The sequence below is a fragment of the Salmo trutta genome, chromosome 18 (assembly GCF_901001165.1).
Source record: "Salmo trutta chromosome 18, fSalTru1.1, whole genome shotgun sequence".
Classification (NCBI taxonomy): Eukaryota; Metazoa; Chordata; class Actinopteri; order Salmoniformes; family Salmonidae; genus Salmo; species Salmo trutta.
Genome location: NC_042974.1, coordinates 42083892 through 42099846, shown reverse-complemented (window position 1 = coordinate 42099846; position 15955 = coordinate 42083892). Strand labels below are relative to the sequence as shown.

General features: G+C 42.6%; 1 protein-coding gene across 1 annotated transcript in view; it reads left to right on the top strand.

Moving 5' to 3' along the window:
* Positions 1-15955, top strand: part of LOC115153316 (zinc transporter 6) — a 77295-nt gene that overhangs the window by 39201 nt on the left and 22139 nt on the right. The window contains exons 6-9 of the mRNA XM_029698638.1: positions 175-240; positions 12267-12347; positions 13312-13347; positions 14092-14186. Coding sequence (XP_029554498.1) covers positions 175-240; positions 12267-12347; positions 13312-13347; positions 14092-14186 — 278 coding nt within the window. The remainder of the gene's footprint in view (positions 1-174; positions 241-12266; positions 12348-13311; positions 13348-14091; positions 14187-15955) is intronic.

Sequence of the window (15955 nt, the reverse complement as noted above, 5' to 3'; positions counted from 1 at the left end):
GGAATCCTGGGGTTCATTATGTTTTGTCAGCGCTGTCTGAAGAAGTTTTACACTAAGCTAAATTGTGTACCTAACATTTGTGTTGAGCTCTTTTTACTGCTGTGCAACTGCTTGTGTTGAGCTGTTATTGTTAGTCATGATGACTTATGTGTGTGTGTACCTGTTGGCCCACAGTCTGATCACCTGTTTGCTGAGCTCTTGGGTGGCAATGAAGAAGCCTAGTCAGCTCTTCTCTTTTGGGTAAGTCCATTAGCACACTGATTCTACAGTAGCCCCCACTGTTAATCTTCATTTAAAAAATGTAGTCATTAGATGATCGTGTTTCCATTGGCCTGTATTGATTATTAATAATATGTGTGGTGTTCTTTTGTGGCATGTATGCATTAATGCATGTGATACAACACTTACATACCAACACAGCTTAGGTTGTTTAAGCCCCTGGGGGTACGATGACGACTATGGATCTGTCTCCGTCTGTTTGCACATTAGTTTACAAAATAACTCTGATTGGCCCAAGGGATGCTGTAGTAATTGACTGAAATTCCAAACTTTGAACAAGCATATCTGCTGTCCCATTTGAGCTATTGTCATGAAATGTTGTACACCTATTCATCCTCTCATGAGCAGCAAGTTTCCCGTTAGGACCTATAAACTCCGGCAATTAGATTTTCTGGCAAATTATACTTTTTGTCCCCCACAATTGTGGGGAATAGATTTAAAAAATATATTATGCTGCTGCTCTTCCTTCCTATATGATTTGATGACACTACATAACCGCCTGGTATTTTGTCACAAAACTTTGCACAATGTGCAAATGTCGCTATGGTGTGCCTGGCCCCCAGAATTGCTGCTTTTAGATTTATTTTTTATAACTGATATTCAGATTTATAACACCATTTTGCAACAGCTCTGACATATCTGCCTGTTCACTTCTTTTCGTTGTTATGAAATCAGAAACCTTGGTTAATTGTTAAAGACTAACTAAAAATGTCATGGCTGGTGTTAGGCAAATTAACATAAATGTGCATGCATTAGGTATTCTCAACTTAGGTTTTTTTGCGAGTACTTGATAATAATTTAAGGTGAGTACTCACAGTGAAATGATTTAAAATGCCCTAGGAGTGTCTTACATGCCTAGTGTATAGAGACCGTTTGCATAAGTGTAAACGATCTACAACAGTGGATCGATGTGAATATTTCAGTCAATTCATTGACATTCTGTTACTTTCAGTTTAGTCTAGCGAGACTACTATCAGTATAACTGTCTCTCGTCTGCCCATAAAAATAAATCCTGTTTTATATCAATGCTTCTTCCTATCAAGCAGTGGAGTCCGTTCTCTGACACCCATCCATTTTGAGCTATCAAGTTTTGATTTCCAGTGAGGGGAAAAAATATTGAATTGTTTTTTGTCTCTCTCTCATTAATCCATGCAACATACATTTTAATAATTGTCACTAATTGGGGGCGCAGGACAACATGTTTACTGTTGCCTTGATGGGGTACGACAGTTGAACTAAGCTCATGAGGCATTTATAAGTTATTTTCTTCAGTAATCAGTGGGTACATATCATTACTGTATAAGTCAAAAAAATGTATGTAGCAACTGCTGATTGCCCCTTTACAGCTGGAAAGGCTTTGACATTGGTATAACTGTACAAGGGTATATGATCACATACTGAGATATGGAATTTGAGATGTATTTTTCCATGCCTTTACTTTTAAAATGTTAACCCCACAAATTTTGTGAAACAGAAAGTAGAATATTTTATAACTGAAAATGATGCAAATACAAAGCTGATCCCGGTTGTAAGTGGGGTTTTTGGTTAACATTATTCAGAAAGATTTTGAATATATAGGAAAAGCGTATTCATAATTTGTTTGTGGCCGTTTTGTTCCCACAGTTTTTGGTCAGGTTTAGGATGAGCTCATTGATATGGATTTCCCTCCCAGTGAGTTAATGGGTCCACGAAGCTCTCTGCTCAGCCCCTAACAGCAGTACACTTCTCTGCAGCTCCCTGATATCCAGGGGACCCCCATTTGATTTTGTTAGTTATAATTTTAACATGGCATAAATCATGGCAGAATGTGTAGAATTTCATGAAATTCGCTTTAAAACAGCAAATGTTTCTCTCCACCCCATGGCAAAATGAGTAGAATTGCATGAAATGATTAATAAAATTGCTAAATTCTCTCCGGCCTTGGGCAAGATGTGTATAATTGCAGGAAATTAACTTTAACAATTTTAGGGTGGGGGGGGCAACCAAATCTTGCTTAGGGCCCCCCAAAAGGCTCACAGTAGTACAGTACTGGGAGCCACGCTCCACTTCTCTGCTACTCTCTGCTCAGCCCCTAATGCAGTATTTAGCATTTTATTTGGATCCCCATTAGCTGCTGCAAAGGCAGCCGCTACTTTTCCTGTCGTCCAAACAGGAACAAAACAATATATCGCAAAAAAACAATAGTCTACACTTCTCTGTGAACTTGGCTAGGCTTAGCGGGTGGAGCTGGGGGGGTCAATATTGAGCCTTTGTTTTACAGGGGTGTGTTTGGGTTCAACTAAAGGGTCTGTTTGCAGTTTTGGCAAACACCAGAGTGACCCAGTGACATTTGGATGTTGGCTTGACGGCACCACAGAATGGGACATGGCACTCTGTTGTCCAAACAACCCATTAGGCTTCATTTTAGGGATATGCGATGCCTCGCCCTCTTTTTGTGTTCTGCTTTTTGTGGCCAGTGTTATGGTGTGTTAGCAAAACAGAAGTTGGGTATGCAACATTTTACACATATGAGTTTTAATCTGACATTCTAGTTGCCAGTAGACATCAACCCAACTTATGTACATTAGTATTGTGGTTTGTCTTTGGGTTTTGGGCAGACCACTGAGACTGAAGATGGTGTACTGGTTTGTATCCCGGTCAGGGGAACCGTTTTTGAAGATGAATGGACATTTGTTATCTGGGATTAAAATGATACAGTAGCACTTTCATTAAGGCTTACAGGGAATTGTCCTGTGCGTCATATCACCCAGTCCCAAAACTCATACGTTGTATGTTGTTTTATTTATGGACATCTGTTGTTGTTTCACAGAATGTTTATATTTACCTCTCTGTTGAGGTTTTCATAAGACACAATGAGATCAGTGACAAATGTTTTTTTTAATCTATTTCCAAGGATTTTACTAGTCTTTCAGTATTTTAAATGAAAATGCATGGTATAAAGCACCTTCTCTGATGTCAGTCATGTGTATTTTCAGTTATGTCGGTTTGCTTGATTGCTCATGTGTTGTGTGTATTCAGTGTTGGTGTGTGTTCGGTCACACTTTATCTGGATAGTCAGGATAGTCCATCTGTAGATGCTATACAGATGGTTATCAGACCCAGTGCCAGGATAAAGTCACTAGCTGGGGTAGTTGAAATCGGCGAGGGGGCACATTTTTTTGGCCTTCTTGCATTGGAATTATATTGAATTCTGCTTATATTATCATGCTACACCACAATAAACGTAACATTCAAATGCCAAGACTCCGAGATCATTGAGTGCTTTTGAAAGCTGTAGCTTATCTCTGCTGCGCTGTATCAGCACAATGGACAGCGCCCTACAGCTAGGCCGTTTGGGTAATGAATATAGGCTACAAGATAGATAGGACAATTCACCTATTACAAACAGCATATTTGAATGCAGCTGTACACACGGCTGTCTTACCAAAATAATGAAAACTAAATACTGAAAGTATTGGCCTGGTCATTTATGCATAAAAACTAAAATACTGAATAGCAGTTTGCCTTAGAATACTGACAACTGCGAATGCAAACCGAACAAAACAGAGGTGCCAAGTAGTAGGCCTAGTAAACAAAATATCAGATCGAAAAGGCAGGGCAATCTATATTTAGGCTAGTTTCATTAACAGTAAACAAACGCAGTAAACAAAAGGTGAATGGAGATCCAAATAACCAAAACACAGCCTACAGTGAGATGCAGCCAGTAGGGCTGGGTGGTATACTTTATTTTACTATATACAGTGGCTTGCAAAAGTATTCACCCCCCATGGCATTTTTTCTATTTTGTTGCCTTACAACCTGGAATTAAAATTGATTTTTGGGGGGTTTGTATCATTTGATTTACACAACATGCCTACCACTTTGAAGTTGCAAAATATTTTTTGTGAAATGAACAAGAAATAAGACAACAAAAACTGAGAACTTGAGCGTTCATAACTATTCACCCCTCCCCCCAAAGTAAATACTTTGTAGGGCCACCTTTTGCAGCAATTACAGCTGCAAGTCTCTTGGGGTATGTCTCTATAAGCTTGGCACATCTAGCCACTGGGATTTTTACCCGTTCTTCAAGGCAAAACTGCTCCAGCTCCTTGAAGTTGGATGGGTTCTGCTGGTGTACAGCAATCTTTAAGTCATACCACAGATCCTCAATTGGATAGAGGTCTGGACTTTGACTAGGCCATTCCAAGACATTTAAATGTTTCCCCTTAAACCATTTGAGTGTTGCTTTAGCAGTATGCTTAGGGTCATTGTCCTGCTGGAAGGTGAACCTCCATCCCAGTCTCCCAGGTTGGGTTTGCGCCAGACATTGCGCTTTCCTTGATGGCCAAATAGCAAAATGTTAGTCTCATTTGACCAGAGTACCTTCTTCCAAATGTTTGGGGAGTCTCCCACATGCCTTTTTGGCGAACACCAAACGTGTTTGCTTATTTTTTCCTTTAAGCAATGGCTTTTTTCTGCCACTCTTCCGTAAAGCCCAACTCTGTGGAGTGTGCGGCTTAAAGTGCTCCTATGGACAGATACTCCAATCTCCGCTGTGGAGCTTTGCAGCTCCTTCAGGGTTATCATTGGTCTCTTTGTTGCCTCTCTGATTAATGCCCTCCTTGCCTGGTCCATGAGTTTTGGTGGGCGGCCTTCTCTTGGCAGGTTTGTTGTGGTGCCATATTCTTTCAATTTTTTAATAATGGATTTAATGGTGCTCCATGGGATGTTCAAAGTTTCGGATATATTTTTATAACCTATCCCTGATCTGTACTTCTCCACAACTTTGTCCCTGACCTGTTTGGAGAGCTCCTTGGGCTTCATAGTGCCGCTTGCTTGGTGGTGCCCCTTGCTTAGTGGTATTGCAGACTCTGGGGCCTTTCAGAACAGATGTGCGTGCATGCCTCCCTCCCTCCCTCCACTGGGGCCTCCCACAGGTTGGGAAACGCACAGTATTAAATAGAGCCATGACGACATGGAACTCTCTGCCACCCCAGGTAACTCAAGCTAGCAATAAAACCAGTTTTTAAAAAAAAGAGATCAAAGAAAACCTTACTGCACAAAGGGGAGTGTGAAGGGATGCAGCCATTTTATATCAATCATATTCAATCAATCAAATTCATTTTTAAAGCCCTTTTTACATCAGCAGATGTCACAAAGTGTTTATACAGAAACCCAGCCTAAAACCCCAAACAGCAGGCAGTGTAGAAGCACAGTGGCTAGGAAAAACTCCCTAGAAAGGCAGGAACCTAGGAAGAAACGTAGAGGGGAACCAGGCTCTGAGGGGTGGCCAGTCCTCTTCTGGCTGTGCCGGGTGGAGATTATAAGAGTACATGGCCATTAAGGCCAGATTGTTCTTCAAGATGTTCATAGATGACCAGCAGGGTCAAATAATAATCACAGTGGTTGTAGAGGGTGCAACAGGTCAGCACCTCAGGAGTAAATGTCAGTTGGCTTTTCTTAGCCGATCATTCAGAGGTCAAGACAGTAGGTGCGGTAGAGAGAGGGAGAGTAAAACAGCAGGTCTGGGACAAGGTAGCATGTCCGGTGAACAGGTCAGGGTTCCATAGCCGCAGGCAGAACAGTTTGAAACTGGAGCAGCAGCACAACCATGTGGACTGGGGACAGCCAGGAGTCATCAGGCCAGGTAGTCCTATGGTATGGTCCTAGGGCTCAGGTCCTCCGGTAGGGGAGAAAGAGAGAGAGAATTAGAGGGAGCATACTTTAGATAGGACAGGAGAATTACACCAGATATAACAGATTGACCCTAGCCCCCGGTACAAAGACTATTACAGAATAGATACTGGGACCGGAGACAGAGGTGGACCCCCAGACAGCCCCCACACCACTAGAGGGATATCAACAGACCACCAACTTACTGCCCTGACACAAGGCTGAGTATAGCCCACAAAGATCTCCTCCACCTCACGAGCCTGAGGGGGCGCAAAACCGGAAAGGAAGATCACGTCAGTGACTCAACCCACTCAAGTGACGCACCCCTCCTAGGAACGGCATGGAAGAGAACTAGTAAGCCAGTGACTCAGAACCCGTAATAGGGTCAGAGGCAGAGAATCCCAGTGGAGAGAGGGGAGCCAGTCAGGCAGAGACAGCAAGGGCGGTTCATCCTTGCCGTTCACCTTCACACCCCTGGGCCAGACATCACTCAATCATAGGACCTACTGAAGAGATCTTCGGTAAAGACTTAAAGGTCGGGACCGAGTCTGTGTCTCACATTGGCAGACCATTCCATAAAAATTCAGCTCTATAGGAGAAGTCCCTGCCTCCAGCTGTTTGCTTAGAAATTCTAGGGACAATAAGGAGGCCTGCGTCTTGTGACCATAGTGTACGTGTAGGTATGAAAGCCAGGACCAAATTGGAAAGATGGGTAGGAGCAAGTCCATGTAATGCTTTGTAGTTTAGCAGTAAAACCTTTAAATCAGCCCTAACCTTAACAGGATTCTAGTGTAGAGAGGGTTGCACTGGAGTAATATGATAAAATAGTATGGTTCTAGTCAAGATTCTAGCAGCCGTGATGATCACTAACGGAAGTTTATTTAGTGCTTTATCCGGATAGCCAGAGAGTAGAGCATTGCAGTAATTTAATCGAGAAGTGACAAAAGGATTGATTGACTTTTATGCATCAATTTGGACAAAGAGTTTCAGATTTTTCAGAAATCAGAAACGAAGATGGAAAATAGCTGGCCTTGAAATATTCTTGATATGTTCGTCAAAAGAGAGATCAGGGTCCAGAGTAACGCCGAGACCCGTCAGTTTTATTTGAGACGACTATACAACCATCAAGATTAATTGTCAGGTCCAACAGCAGATCTTTTTGTTTCTTGGAACCTAGAACTAGTATCTCTGTTTTGTCCAAGTTTTAAAGTAAACATTTGCAGCCATCCACTTCCTTATATCTAAAATACAGGCTTGCAGTGTAGGCCATTTTGGGGCTTCACCATGTTTTATTGAAATGTACAGGTGTGTCGTTCGCATAGCAGTGAAAGTTGACATTGCATTTCCGAATGACATCACTAAGAGGTAGAATATTTAGTGAAAACAATAGTCGTCCTAAAACAGAACCTTGAGGAACTCCGAAACGTACAATTGATTTGACAGAGGACAAACCATCCACAGACACTGACTGATATCTCTCAGACAGATAACTAAACCAGGCAAGAACTTGTCCGTGTAAACCAAATGGGGTTTCCAATCTCTCCAAAAGAATGTGGGGATCGATGATGTAAAACACTGCACTAAGGACTAGGAGCATAAGGACACATGCAGAGTCTTGGTCTGATGCCATTTAAAGGTAATTTACCCCCTTCATGAGTGCAGTCTCAGTACTATGATGGGGTATAAAACCAGACTGAAGCATGTCGTATACATTATTTGTCTTCGGGAAGGCAGTGAGTTGATACACAATAGCTTTTTCAAAAAATATTGAGACTAATGGGAGATTCGATATAGGCCAATAGTTTTTTACATTGTCCAGGTCAAGGTTTGGCTTTTTCAAGAGAGGCTTTATTACTGACACTTTTAGTGAGTTTGGTACACATCCGGAGGTTATGGAGCCATTTATTATGTTCAACATAGGAGCGCCAAGCACAGGAAGGAGCTCTTTCAGTAGTTTAGTTGGAATAGGGTACAGTAAGCAACTGGAAGGTTTAGAGGCCATGACTATTTTTGTGAATGTGTCAAGATACAGGATAAAAAAAACTTGAGTGTCTCCATTAATCCTAGGTCCTGGCAGTTCTGTGCAGACTCTGGACAACTGAGCTTTTCATGTGTATCAGATTCAAAGAGGAGTCCGTAGTTTGCTTTCTAACGATCATGATCTTTTCGTTGAAGAAGTTCATGAATTCATCACTGCTGAAGTGAAAGCCATCCTCTCTTGGGGAATGATGGTTTTTAGTTAGCTTTGCGACAGTATCAAAAATAAAAGTTAGGTTGTTCTTATTCTCCTTAATTAGGTTGGAAAAATAGGCTGATCGAACAGCAGTGAGGGCTCTTCGATATTGCACGGTACTGTCTTTCCTAGACAGTGCCATTTCCATAAAAATGTTCTGGAAGATTGCTTCAGGGCTTGGGTATTTTCTGTATACCATGGAGCTAATATCTTATGACAAATGTTTTTTGTTTTTAAAGGTGCGACTGCATCTTGGGTATTGCGAAGGTTAAATTTAGATCCTCAGTTAGGTGGTTAACAGATTTTTGTGCTCCAACGTCCTTGAGTAGGTGGAGGCAGTCTGGAAGGGCATCTAGGAATATTTGGGTTGTCAGAGAATTTATAGCATGGCTTTTGATAATCTTTGGTTGGGGTCTGAGCAGAATATTTGTTGCGTTTGCAAACGTAATAGGATGGTGGTCCGATAGTCCAGGATTATGAGGAAAAATATTTTGATCCAAAATATGTATTCCTCTGGACAAAACTAGATCCAGGGTATGTCTGTCACAATGCGTAGGTCCGGAGACATGTTAGACAAAATACACTGAGTCTGATGGCTGCGAAAGCCTTTTGGAGTGGGTCTGTCGACTTTTCCATGTGGATATTGAAGTCACCAAAAATTATCAGCCTTGACTACAAGGTCCAATAGGAATATTCAGGAACTCAGTGAGGAACGCTGTGTGTGTATATATATATATAATTTTTTTTTCACCTTTATTTAACCAGGTAGGCAAGTTGAGAACAAGTTCTCATTTACAACTGCGACCTGGCCAAGATAAAGCAAAGCAGTTCGACACATAACAACACAGAGTTACACATGGAGTAAAACAAACATACAGTCAATGATACAATAGAAAAATAAGTCTATATACAATGAGCAAATGAGGTGAGATAAGGGAGGTAAAGGCAATAAATTGGCCATGGAGGCGACGTAAATACATATAGCAATTAAAACACTGGAATGGTAGATTTGACAGTAGATGAGTGTACAAAGTAGAAATACTGGGGTGCAAAGGAGCAAAATAAATAAATACAGTAGGGGAAGAGGTAGTTGTTTGGGCTATTTATAGATGGGCTATGTACAGGTGCAGTGATCTTTGAGCTGCTCTGACAGCTGGTGCTTAAAGCTAGTGAGGGAGATAAGTGTTTCCAGTTTCAGAGATTTTTGTAGTTCGTTCCAGCCATTGGCAGCAGAAGCATATGGCCCAGTAGGCCTGTAAACTGTGACAATAAAACGTGATTGAGAAGGCTGCATAGATTTCATGACTAGAAGCTCAAAAGACGCAGTCATTTTTGGGGTTGGTAAATTTTGTTGTCGGAAATGTTAGCAACACCTCCGCCTTTGCGGGATGCATGGGGAATATGGTCACTAGTGTAACCAGGAGGAGAGGCCTCATCAGGCTTGAGCCATGTTTGTCAGGCCAATCACATCAAGGTTATGATCAGTGATTAGTTCATTGACTATGACTGCCTTGGAAGTGAAGGATCTAACATTAAGTAGCCCTATTTTGAGATGAGATTTCAAGATTTCTTTCATTAATGAAAGGAATGGAGGAGGTCTTTATTCCAGTGAGATCGCTAAGGCAAACACCGCCATGTTTACTTTTTGCCCAACCTAGATCAAGTCACACAGATGCTGTTTTAATGGGGGATAACTGAGCTGACTGCACTGACTATGCTAGTGGCAAACTCCACTAAACTGGCAGGCTAGCTAACAACCTGCAGCCTGGCCTGCACCCTGGCCTGCACCCTATCTCATTGTGGAGCTAGAGGATTTAGAGCCCCCTCTATGTTGATAGTTAAGATGAAAGCACCCCTCCAGCTAGGATGGAGTCCGTGACTCCTCAGCATGTCATGCTTGGTCCTGTTTGTGGGTGAGTCCCAGAAAGAGGGCCAATTATCTACAAATTCAATCTTTTGAGAGGGGCAGAAAACCATTTTCAACCAGCGATTGAGTTGTGAGACTCTTCTGTAGGGCTCATCACTCCCCCTAACTGGTGGGGGGGCAGAAACAATTACTTAATGCCAACACATCTTTCTAGCTAATTTACACGCTGAAGCTATGTTGCGCTTGGTGATCTGACTGTTTCATTCTAACATCGTTGGTGCCGACGAGGATAACGATCCCTATACAATCTACACTTGCCAGTTTTGGACTCAGCCAGCAATCTCTTCAGATTAGCCTTTACCACGGTAGCCCTGCCCCCATGATCGCTGAATGTGTGTTTTTATGTCTAATATTGTGGGTATTGGAGTCGCCAATGACCTAGGGTTTTCGATTTGCCAGAACCAATGGTGGGAGGCTTTGGCGACTCAGACCCCGTAACCGGGGGAGGGGAGACCTGAGAAGGCTCGGCCTCTGAATCTAACTCGCTGCTTAATGGGGAGAACAGGTTGAACGTTTCTATGGGCTAAATGAGCGACTCCGGCTGAGCATGCCGACAGCATTTCTTTCCAGAAGCCTTGAGAAAATTGTCAGACTGCGTGGACTGTGCGGGGGGGATTTATACTACTATCTGTACTTACTGGTGGCACAGACGTTGTCTTCCTTTCCTACACTTAAATTACCCTTGCCTAACTATTGCGTCTGAAGCTGGGCTTCCAACTCGGCTATCCTCACCATAAGGCGGTAGTTCTCCTGCATATTATGAGTACAGCGTCTGCAAGTAGATGGCATAGCGTTAATGTTATTACTTCGCTTTTTCGGCTGGTGGAGGTTCTGTAGAACCATGTCCAGAAAAAGCGTCCGGGGTGAAAAAGTTGAGCGAGCAAAAAACTAAGACGTTGGTAAATGTGTTAAATGCAGAGTTTTGATTAAACTGTTAATATAAGTAATTTTAAAAAACAAAAAACATTTGTCAGGTAACCAAGTAGCAACAAATAGCACAGCAGCACGGATACAATCCGGAAGTGTGACATTTTGTAATTTGCACTATACTATGTATTAGACCTAGATATTGTGTGTATGTATTGATATGTAGGCTATGTGTGACGTTTTAAATGTATGTATTTCAGTCCTTGACTAATAATGTCGGGTACTATGTTTCATGTGGACCCCATGAAGAGTAGCAGATGCTTTTACAATGGGAATCCTAATAAATACCAAAGCATATTTAGAACTTGTATTATTCAAAACATTCAAAACCATCATACCGTCAATAATGTGAAAAATATTGTGATATGATATTTTGGCCATATCGCCCAGCCCTAGCAGCCATGTACAGCTCTCTTGCCAAATAAATAGGCCTATACAGGCCCGCTTCAAGCATGGAAAATCATGCCACTCGCTCATGAGTTCAGCAACACGTTGTGATATGGCACAATACACTTCTGTGAATCAAATTTGACCTACATAATCAATTAAGCAATGCCACCCTACCATAGAAACGTTTCCATTATATACAGTTCAATTTACAGAAACGGAAACCAATAGGCTATCAAGAAAACCATAATAGCATCTGCAGTAACCAAGTGTTCCAGCCACACTCTTCCTATGAACCAGTTGCTATAAATGAACAATTTTGGATAGAACCTGCGGCTGGGGTAGGATTCTAAGCTAACCTGGGCCTTATTCACTTAGCCTACCACCGAGATGAGAGATAAGAAGCGTTTTTTCATGATTTTTGTGGAAACCCAAAGGAGTCCTACCTAACCGCCCAGTGGCTTTCCGTAGCCCCCCTACACACACCACGGCACGTCCTGTCCATTGTGCTGACACAGCGCAGAGGAGATGCAGAATTTTTTCACTCATTTTAACTGTTTTGCTATTTTAATAAAGGGACATAAAACTAAACCGAGGAGGCTGTGCCCCCTTTAGCACCCTCGTGGAACTGGGCCCAATGGTCATACGATTAACAAACTATCTGTTGATAAGCAATTGCTTGTTATGGTTATGGCTAGGGTTAGAATAAGGGTAAAAGTTAAGTTTAGGGGTAGGATAAGGGTTAGGGCTACGGTTAGTAGTTAGTTAGTTAGTTAGTTAGTTAATTGAAACGTTACTGATAGTCTTTAGACTGCCTACAGATGGACAATCCAAATAAAGTGTTATCGTGTGTTCCTCCAGGTTTGAGCGGCTGGAGGTCCTAGCTGTGTTTTCCTCCACGGTGCTGGTGCAGCTGGGAGCTCTGTTCATCCTGAAGGAGAGGTGGGTGGAACAGGGGATGGAGTGGGGTGGGGGACTGGGGCTTCTGAATATTTCAGAGCTGTGGGAATGTCTCCTCCTGCCTGTGCCCACACCTAGGCCCAAGCGCCCAGAATCAGGGTTTATCCAGCGGTCACGGCTCAGGCAGGGAAGGGGTGAGGAGGGGAGTGAGTGCTGCCAACTAGTACATCAACCATGTGTGTGTGGCCCTTAATTCCAATAGCATAGAGCGTAAGCGCGAGCGAGAAAGAAGCAGACTGAGTGGGGTTGTATGAGGAGAAGATGTATGTTTGTGTTGATGAGTGTAGGACATATTTCAGAGCTGTGGTCATGTTTGCTCCTGCATATGTCCACACCTTAGCCTGAAGCACACATTATAGAAGACATGGTTTATCTAAAGGTCACGTTTCTGGGAGGGGAGGGGAGGGATGATGATGTTACACCGTCACACAAGCATGTGTGTAACAAGGCTTCCAGTATTCAGAGAGAAACGGAGGGGGAGGGGAGGGCAATATGAGAGAATACATACTGTGTATTTGTGGTAAATGTATGGTAAATATAGACTGGCTGCATGCCTTCTTCCCTCCGTGCCACCATGAATACTGGACACAGGTTTTGATCGTCCACCTTAAAAGCGTCAAGTTGATGTTGTCATGTTTACATGTCGGAATTTATCCTGTTGAAATATCAAAAACACTTCTGTATAGCCTTGAGGGGTGTTTCTGATTGCTGTTGTCACGGTGAGTGGTACTAGTGTCACTATCAGACTTAATCAGCCATTTAGCTCCCAGCGTGTCCTGGCCGTCTATTATATCACTCTGCTTTAACATCTCAGCACAGGCAACAGTTTTTCCCGGTCAGGTCATGTGGTACTTTAAAAAAACAAACATTTTTTGTTTATTTACTTGTCCCATATTGCCCCATGTTTCTGTGTGACAGTTTTTCTTCCCTTCTGTTATTTTGCCAGTCTGGAGAGATTTGTGGAGCAGCCGGAGGTGCACACGTAAGTAGGCCCCGGTCCAAACGCGCACGCACACGCACGCCCACGCACCCCTGTTCCACACACACACTCCAGGGAGAACATCAGCCCAAACAAACATCACAGCTGGGTCTGGGTCCAGATAGAATTAGCCTACCGTTCCTCTCATCCCTCTAAACTGAACGCAATGGGATTCTCAACTAATCAGTTTGCCGTCCCTCGCTGCAGCTGCACCATCCTGGGTCGCCATTATGAAACAAAGATTAGTAGTTTGATGAAAACATGACCGACTTAAACCCGTCTTCGTTGACGAGATTACCTTTCAAAGCAGTGGAACATTGGAAATGTGATGTTGAGTGTAATGCAGGGCAATATCACTAAAACAACAGATTATTATCACTGCTGGGCAGCAGGTGCCAGCCAGGCAAGACGCCACATGTTCTAGGTACCAGAACACTTAATCTAGTGGAGAACATCCATTTACACTGCAGCACCAACTGAATTCCTCCAGCATTATAATCTGCCTCTATTTGGATGTTTATGTGGATGTTTGTGTTTTGGAAACGTTTACACGTATTTGTTTTCCATTATGATTCACTTATTTCACTTCATTGGGAAAGTGTCATGTATTCGAAATTAATTTGAGCAATAATATTGAAGTCAACGGAGACTACTGTACAAGCCATGGAGAGTATGTGCTGTGTTTGACATGTGTTACAAGTGAGTATACATCTATGTTGTACTGATAATGGTCCTCTGTGTGTGTAGGGGTCGTCTGTTGGTGGGGACCTTTGTAGCGCTGTTCTTCAACCTGTTAACTCTGCTCTCTGTGAAGAACAAGCCATTTGTCTATGTCTCAGAAGGTAGGTCAACTCTGACTCTCCTCACCTCTCACTGCCTAGTATGTCTGAGGTTATAATAAACTGCTATACTAACTTACTGTGTGTAAAAAGAGGTCGACAATATTAGTGTCAATAATAATATATAATAATTTATGCCAATTATAATGCATCATTATTGTGGTTCATTCTGGGATACTGTCAGGTTTTCAGCTGTTTTTGTTAGTAATGGATTCCACACGGTCATTGATAATCAATTATAGCTGTAGTACATGCCAGTCCTAGTACCATGGTGCCTCCTCACTGTCCCTGGTCCTGCTGTATGTGGCTCTGTCTGCTGCAGTCTGGCTGTAATTCCCTGAGCTGCCAGCAGGGGGCCTGGCGCTGCACGATGCCTGTGGCTGCACTGCTCCATTAAGCAGGGCCCAAGCTGTCATGGCTCACTGTTTGTTTGTAAATCCTCATTGACACAGTTATGGACTCTAGGACAATCCAGACCCCAGACTAGTTGACCCTCTAAATCTGTCTGCCTGAAATCCAATGAGACTTTTAATGTTATACACCGTGTACACACAGCCCTGGGCACATCATTTACACTGTCTCTACTCTTGCCCAAGATTGAACCAAGTATTCAGAGAAAAAGTTTGCTAGGAGGGATGCGGTAAGGCGAGAGAAAGAGATGAGAATGGCCATAGAAGAGTGAATGAATGGAGGGAGACAGGAGGAAACACAATATCTGGAGATCACACAGTCAGCACTTGACCTAGTAGAGGCCAGCATAGAAAGCTGTCCTTCCTGTCTTTGTTTGTTTGTTTGAGCCCAATGTTTACGACACAAGCAAAATGTTGTCTGTGTCCCCTTCGCCTATGGTTTGTGCTGTATTAGTGTCAGCTCCGATTTGCCCAATGTTTTTGATTGGTCCAGATGTGGTCCATTTGGTCCATGGCCTCTTAGACACTGTATAGCTTTGCTCTTATGTAATTAAGGGCTTTAATTGAGCAGTATGCTCGATTAGGAGCACTACGACTGTCTTGCCTTACTCCTTTGCCTTTCATTGGAATGACTTAATCTGCTCGAGGAACATTATTAGAACTCGAGACAAGACTTAGATCATGGACGACTTGTCTTCTCTGTCAGCCTGTCTGTCACCCAGTCACATGCCACAGAAAAGAGCTCTGAATGGCTCTGGTTGTACCTCTCTCCACCAGTCCTCTCCTTGGTTTGGAAGGATTTCTTCCTGTGTTTTGTAGTGCACAATGACTGATGGTTTTCATGTTAGTATGCACATTTAGATTGTGCTGTTTGTGATTGATTAGTTGTGGTGAAGCTGTACATTGGGTAAATGTTGTCTGGGTCATTCACTTTACCCCACACCCAAATAAACAAGGCTAAATTAACAGGCTAACTTCATTTAACATCTCATTGCCAGGAGTGCATTAGTCAGGCTAAAGACACACACACAGTGAGTGCAAAATTGTATTATATAAGCATGTTCCAGACGGCAGAGCCCTGAGGCAGCCAGACAGGCTGCCATATCATAAATAAGTCACTCTGCTAAAATGGTTCATTCATGGAGTAGGCCCAGCAAAATGACCCTTCCTGTGGCTTTACTCAACACCGTCCCCAGAATGGGGGGTGGGTTTCATGCGTTACTCTGACTGTTTTTGTACACTAAGATGGTTTGCATTATGATTATAAATCATTGTTTTTATTCATAATGATTAGTCATGTATTATTCAAATGAACGTTTATAGACTTAAACACCTTTATAATGCTGTAATGGAAATGGGGCT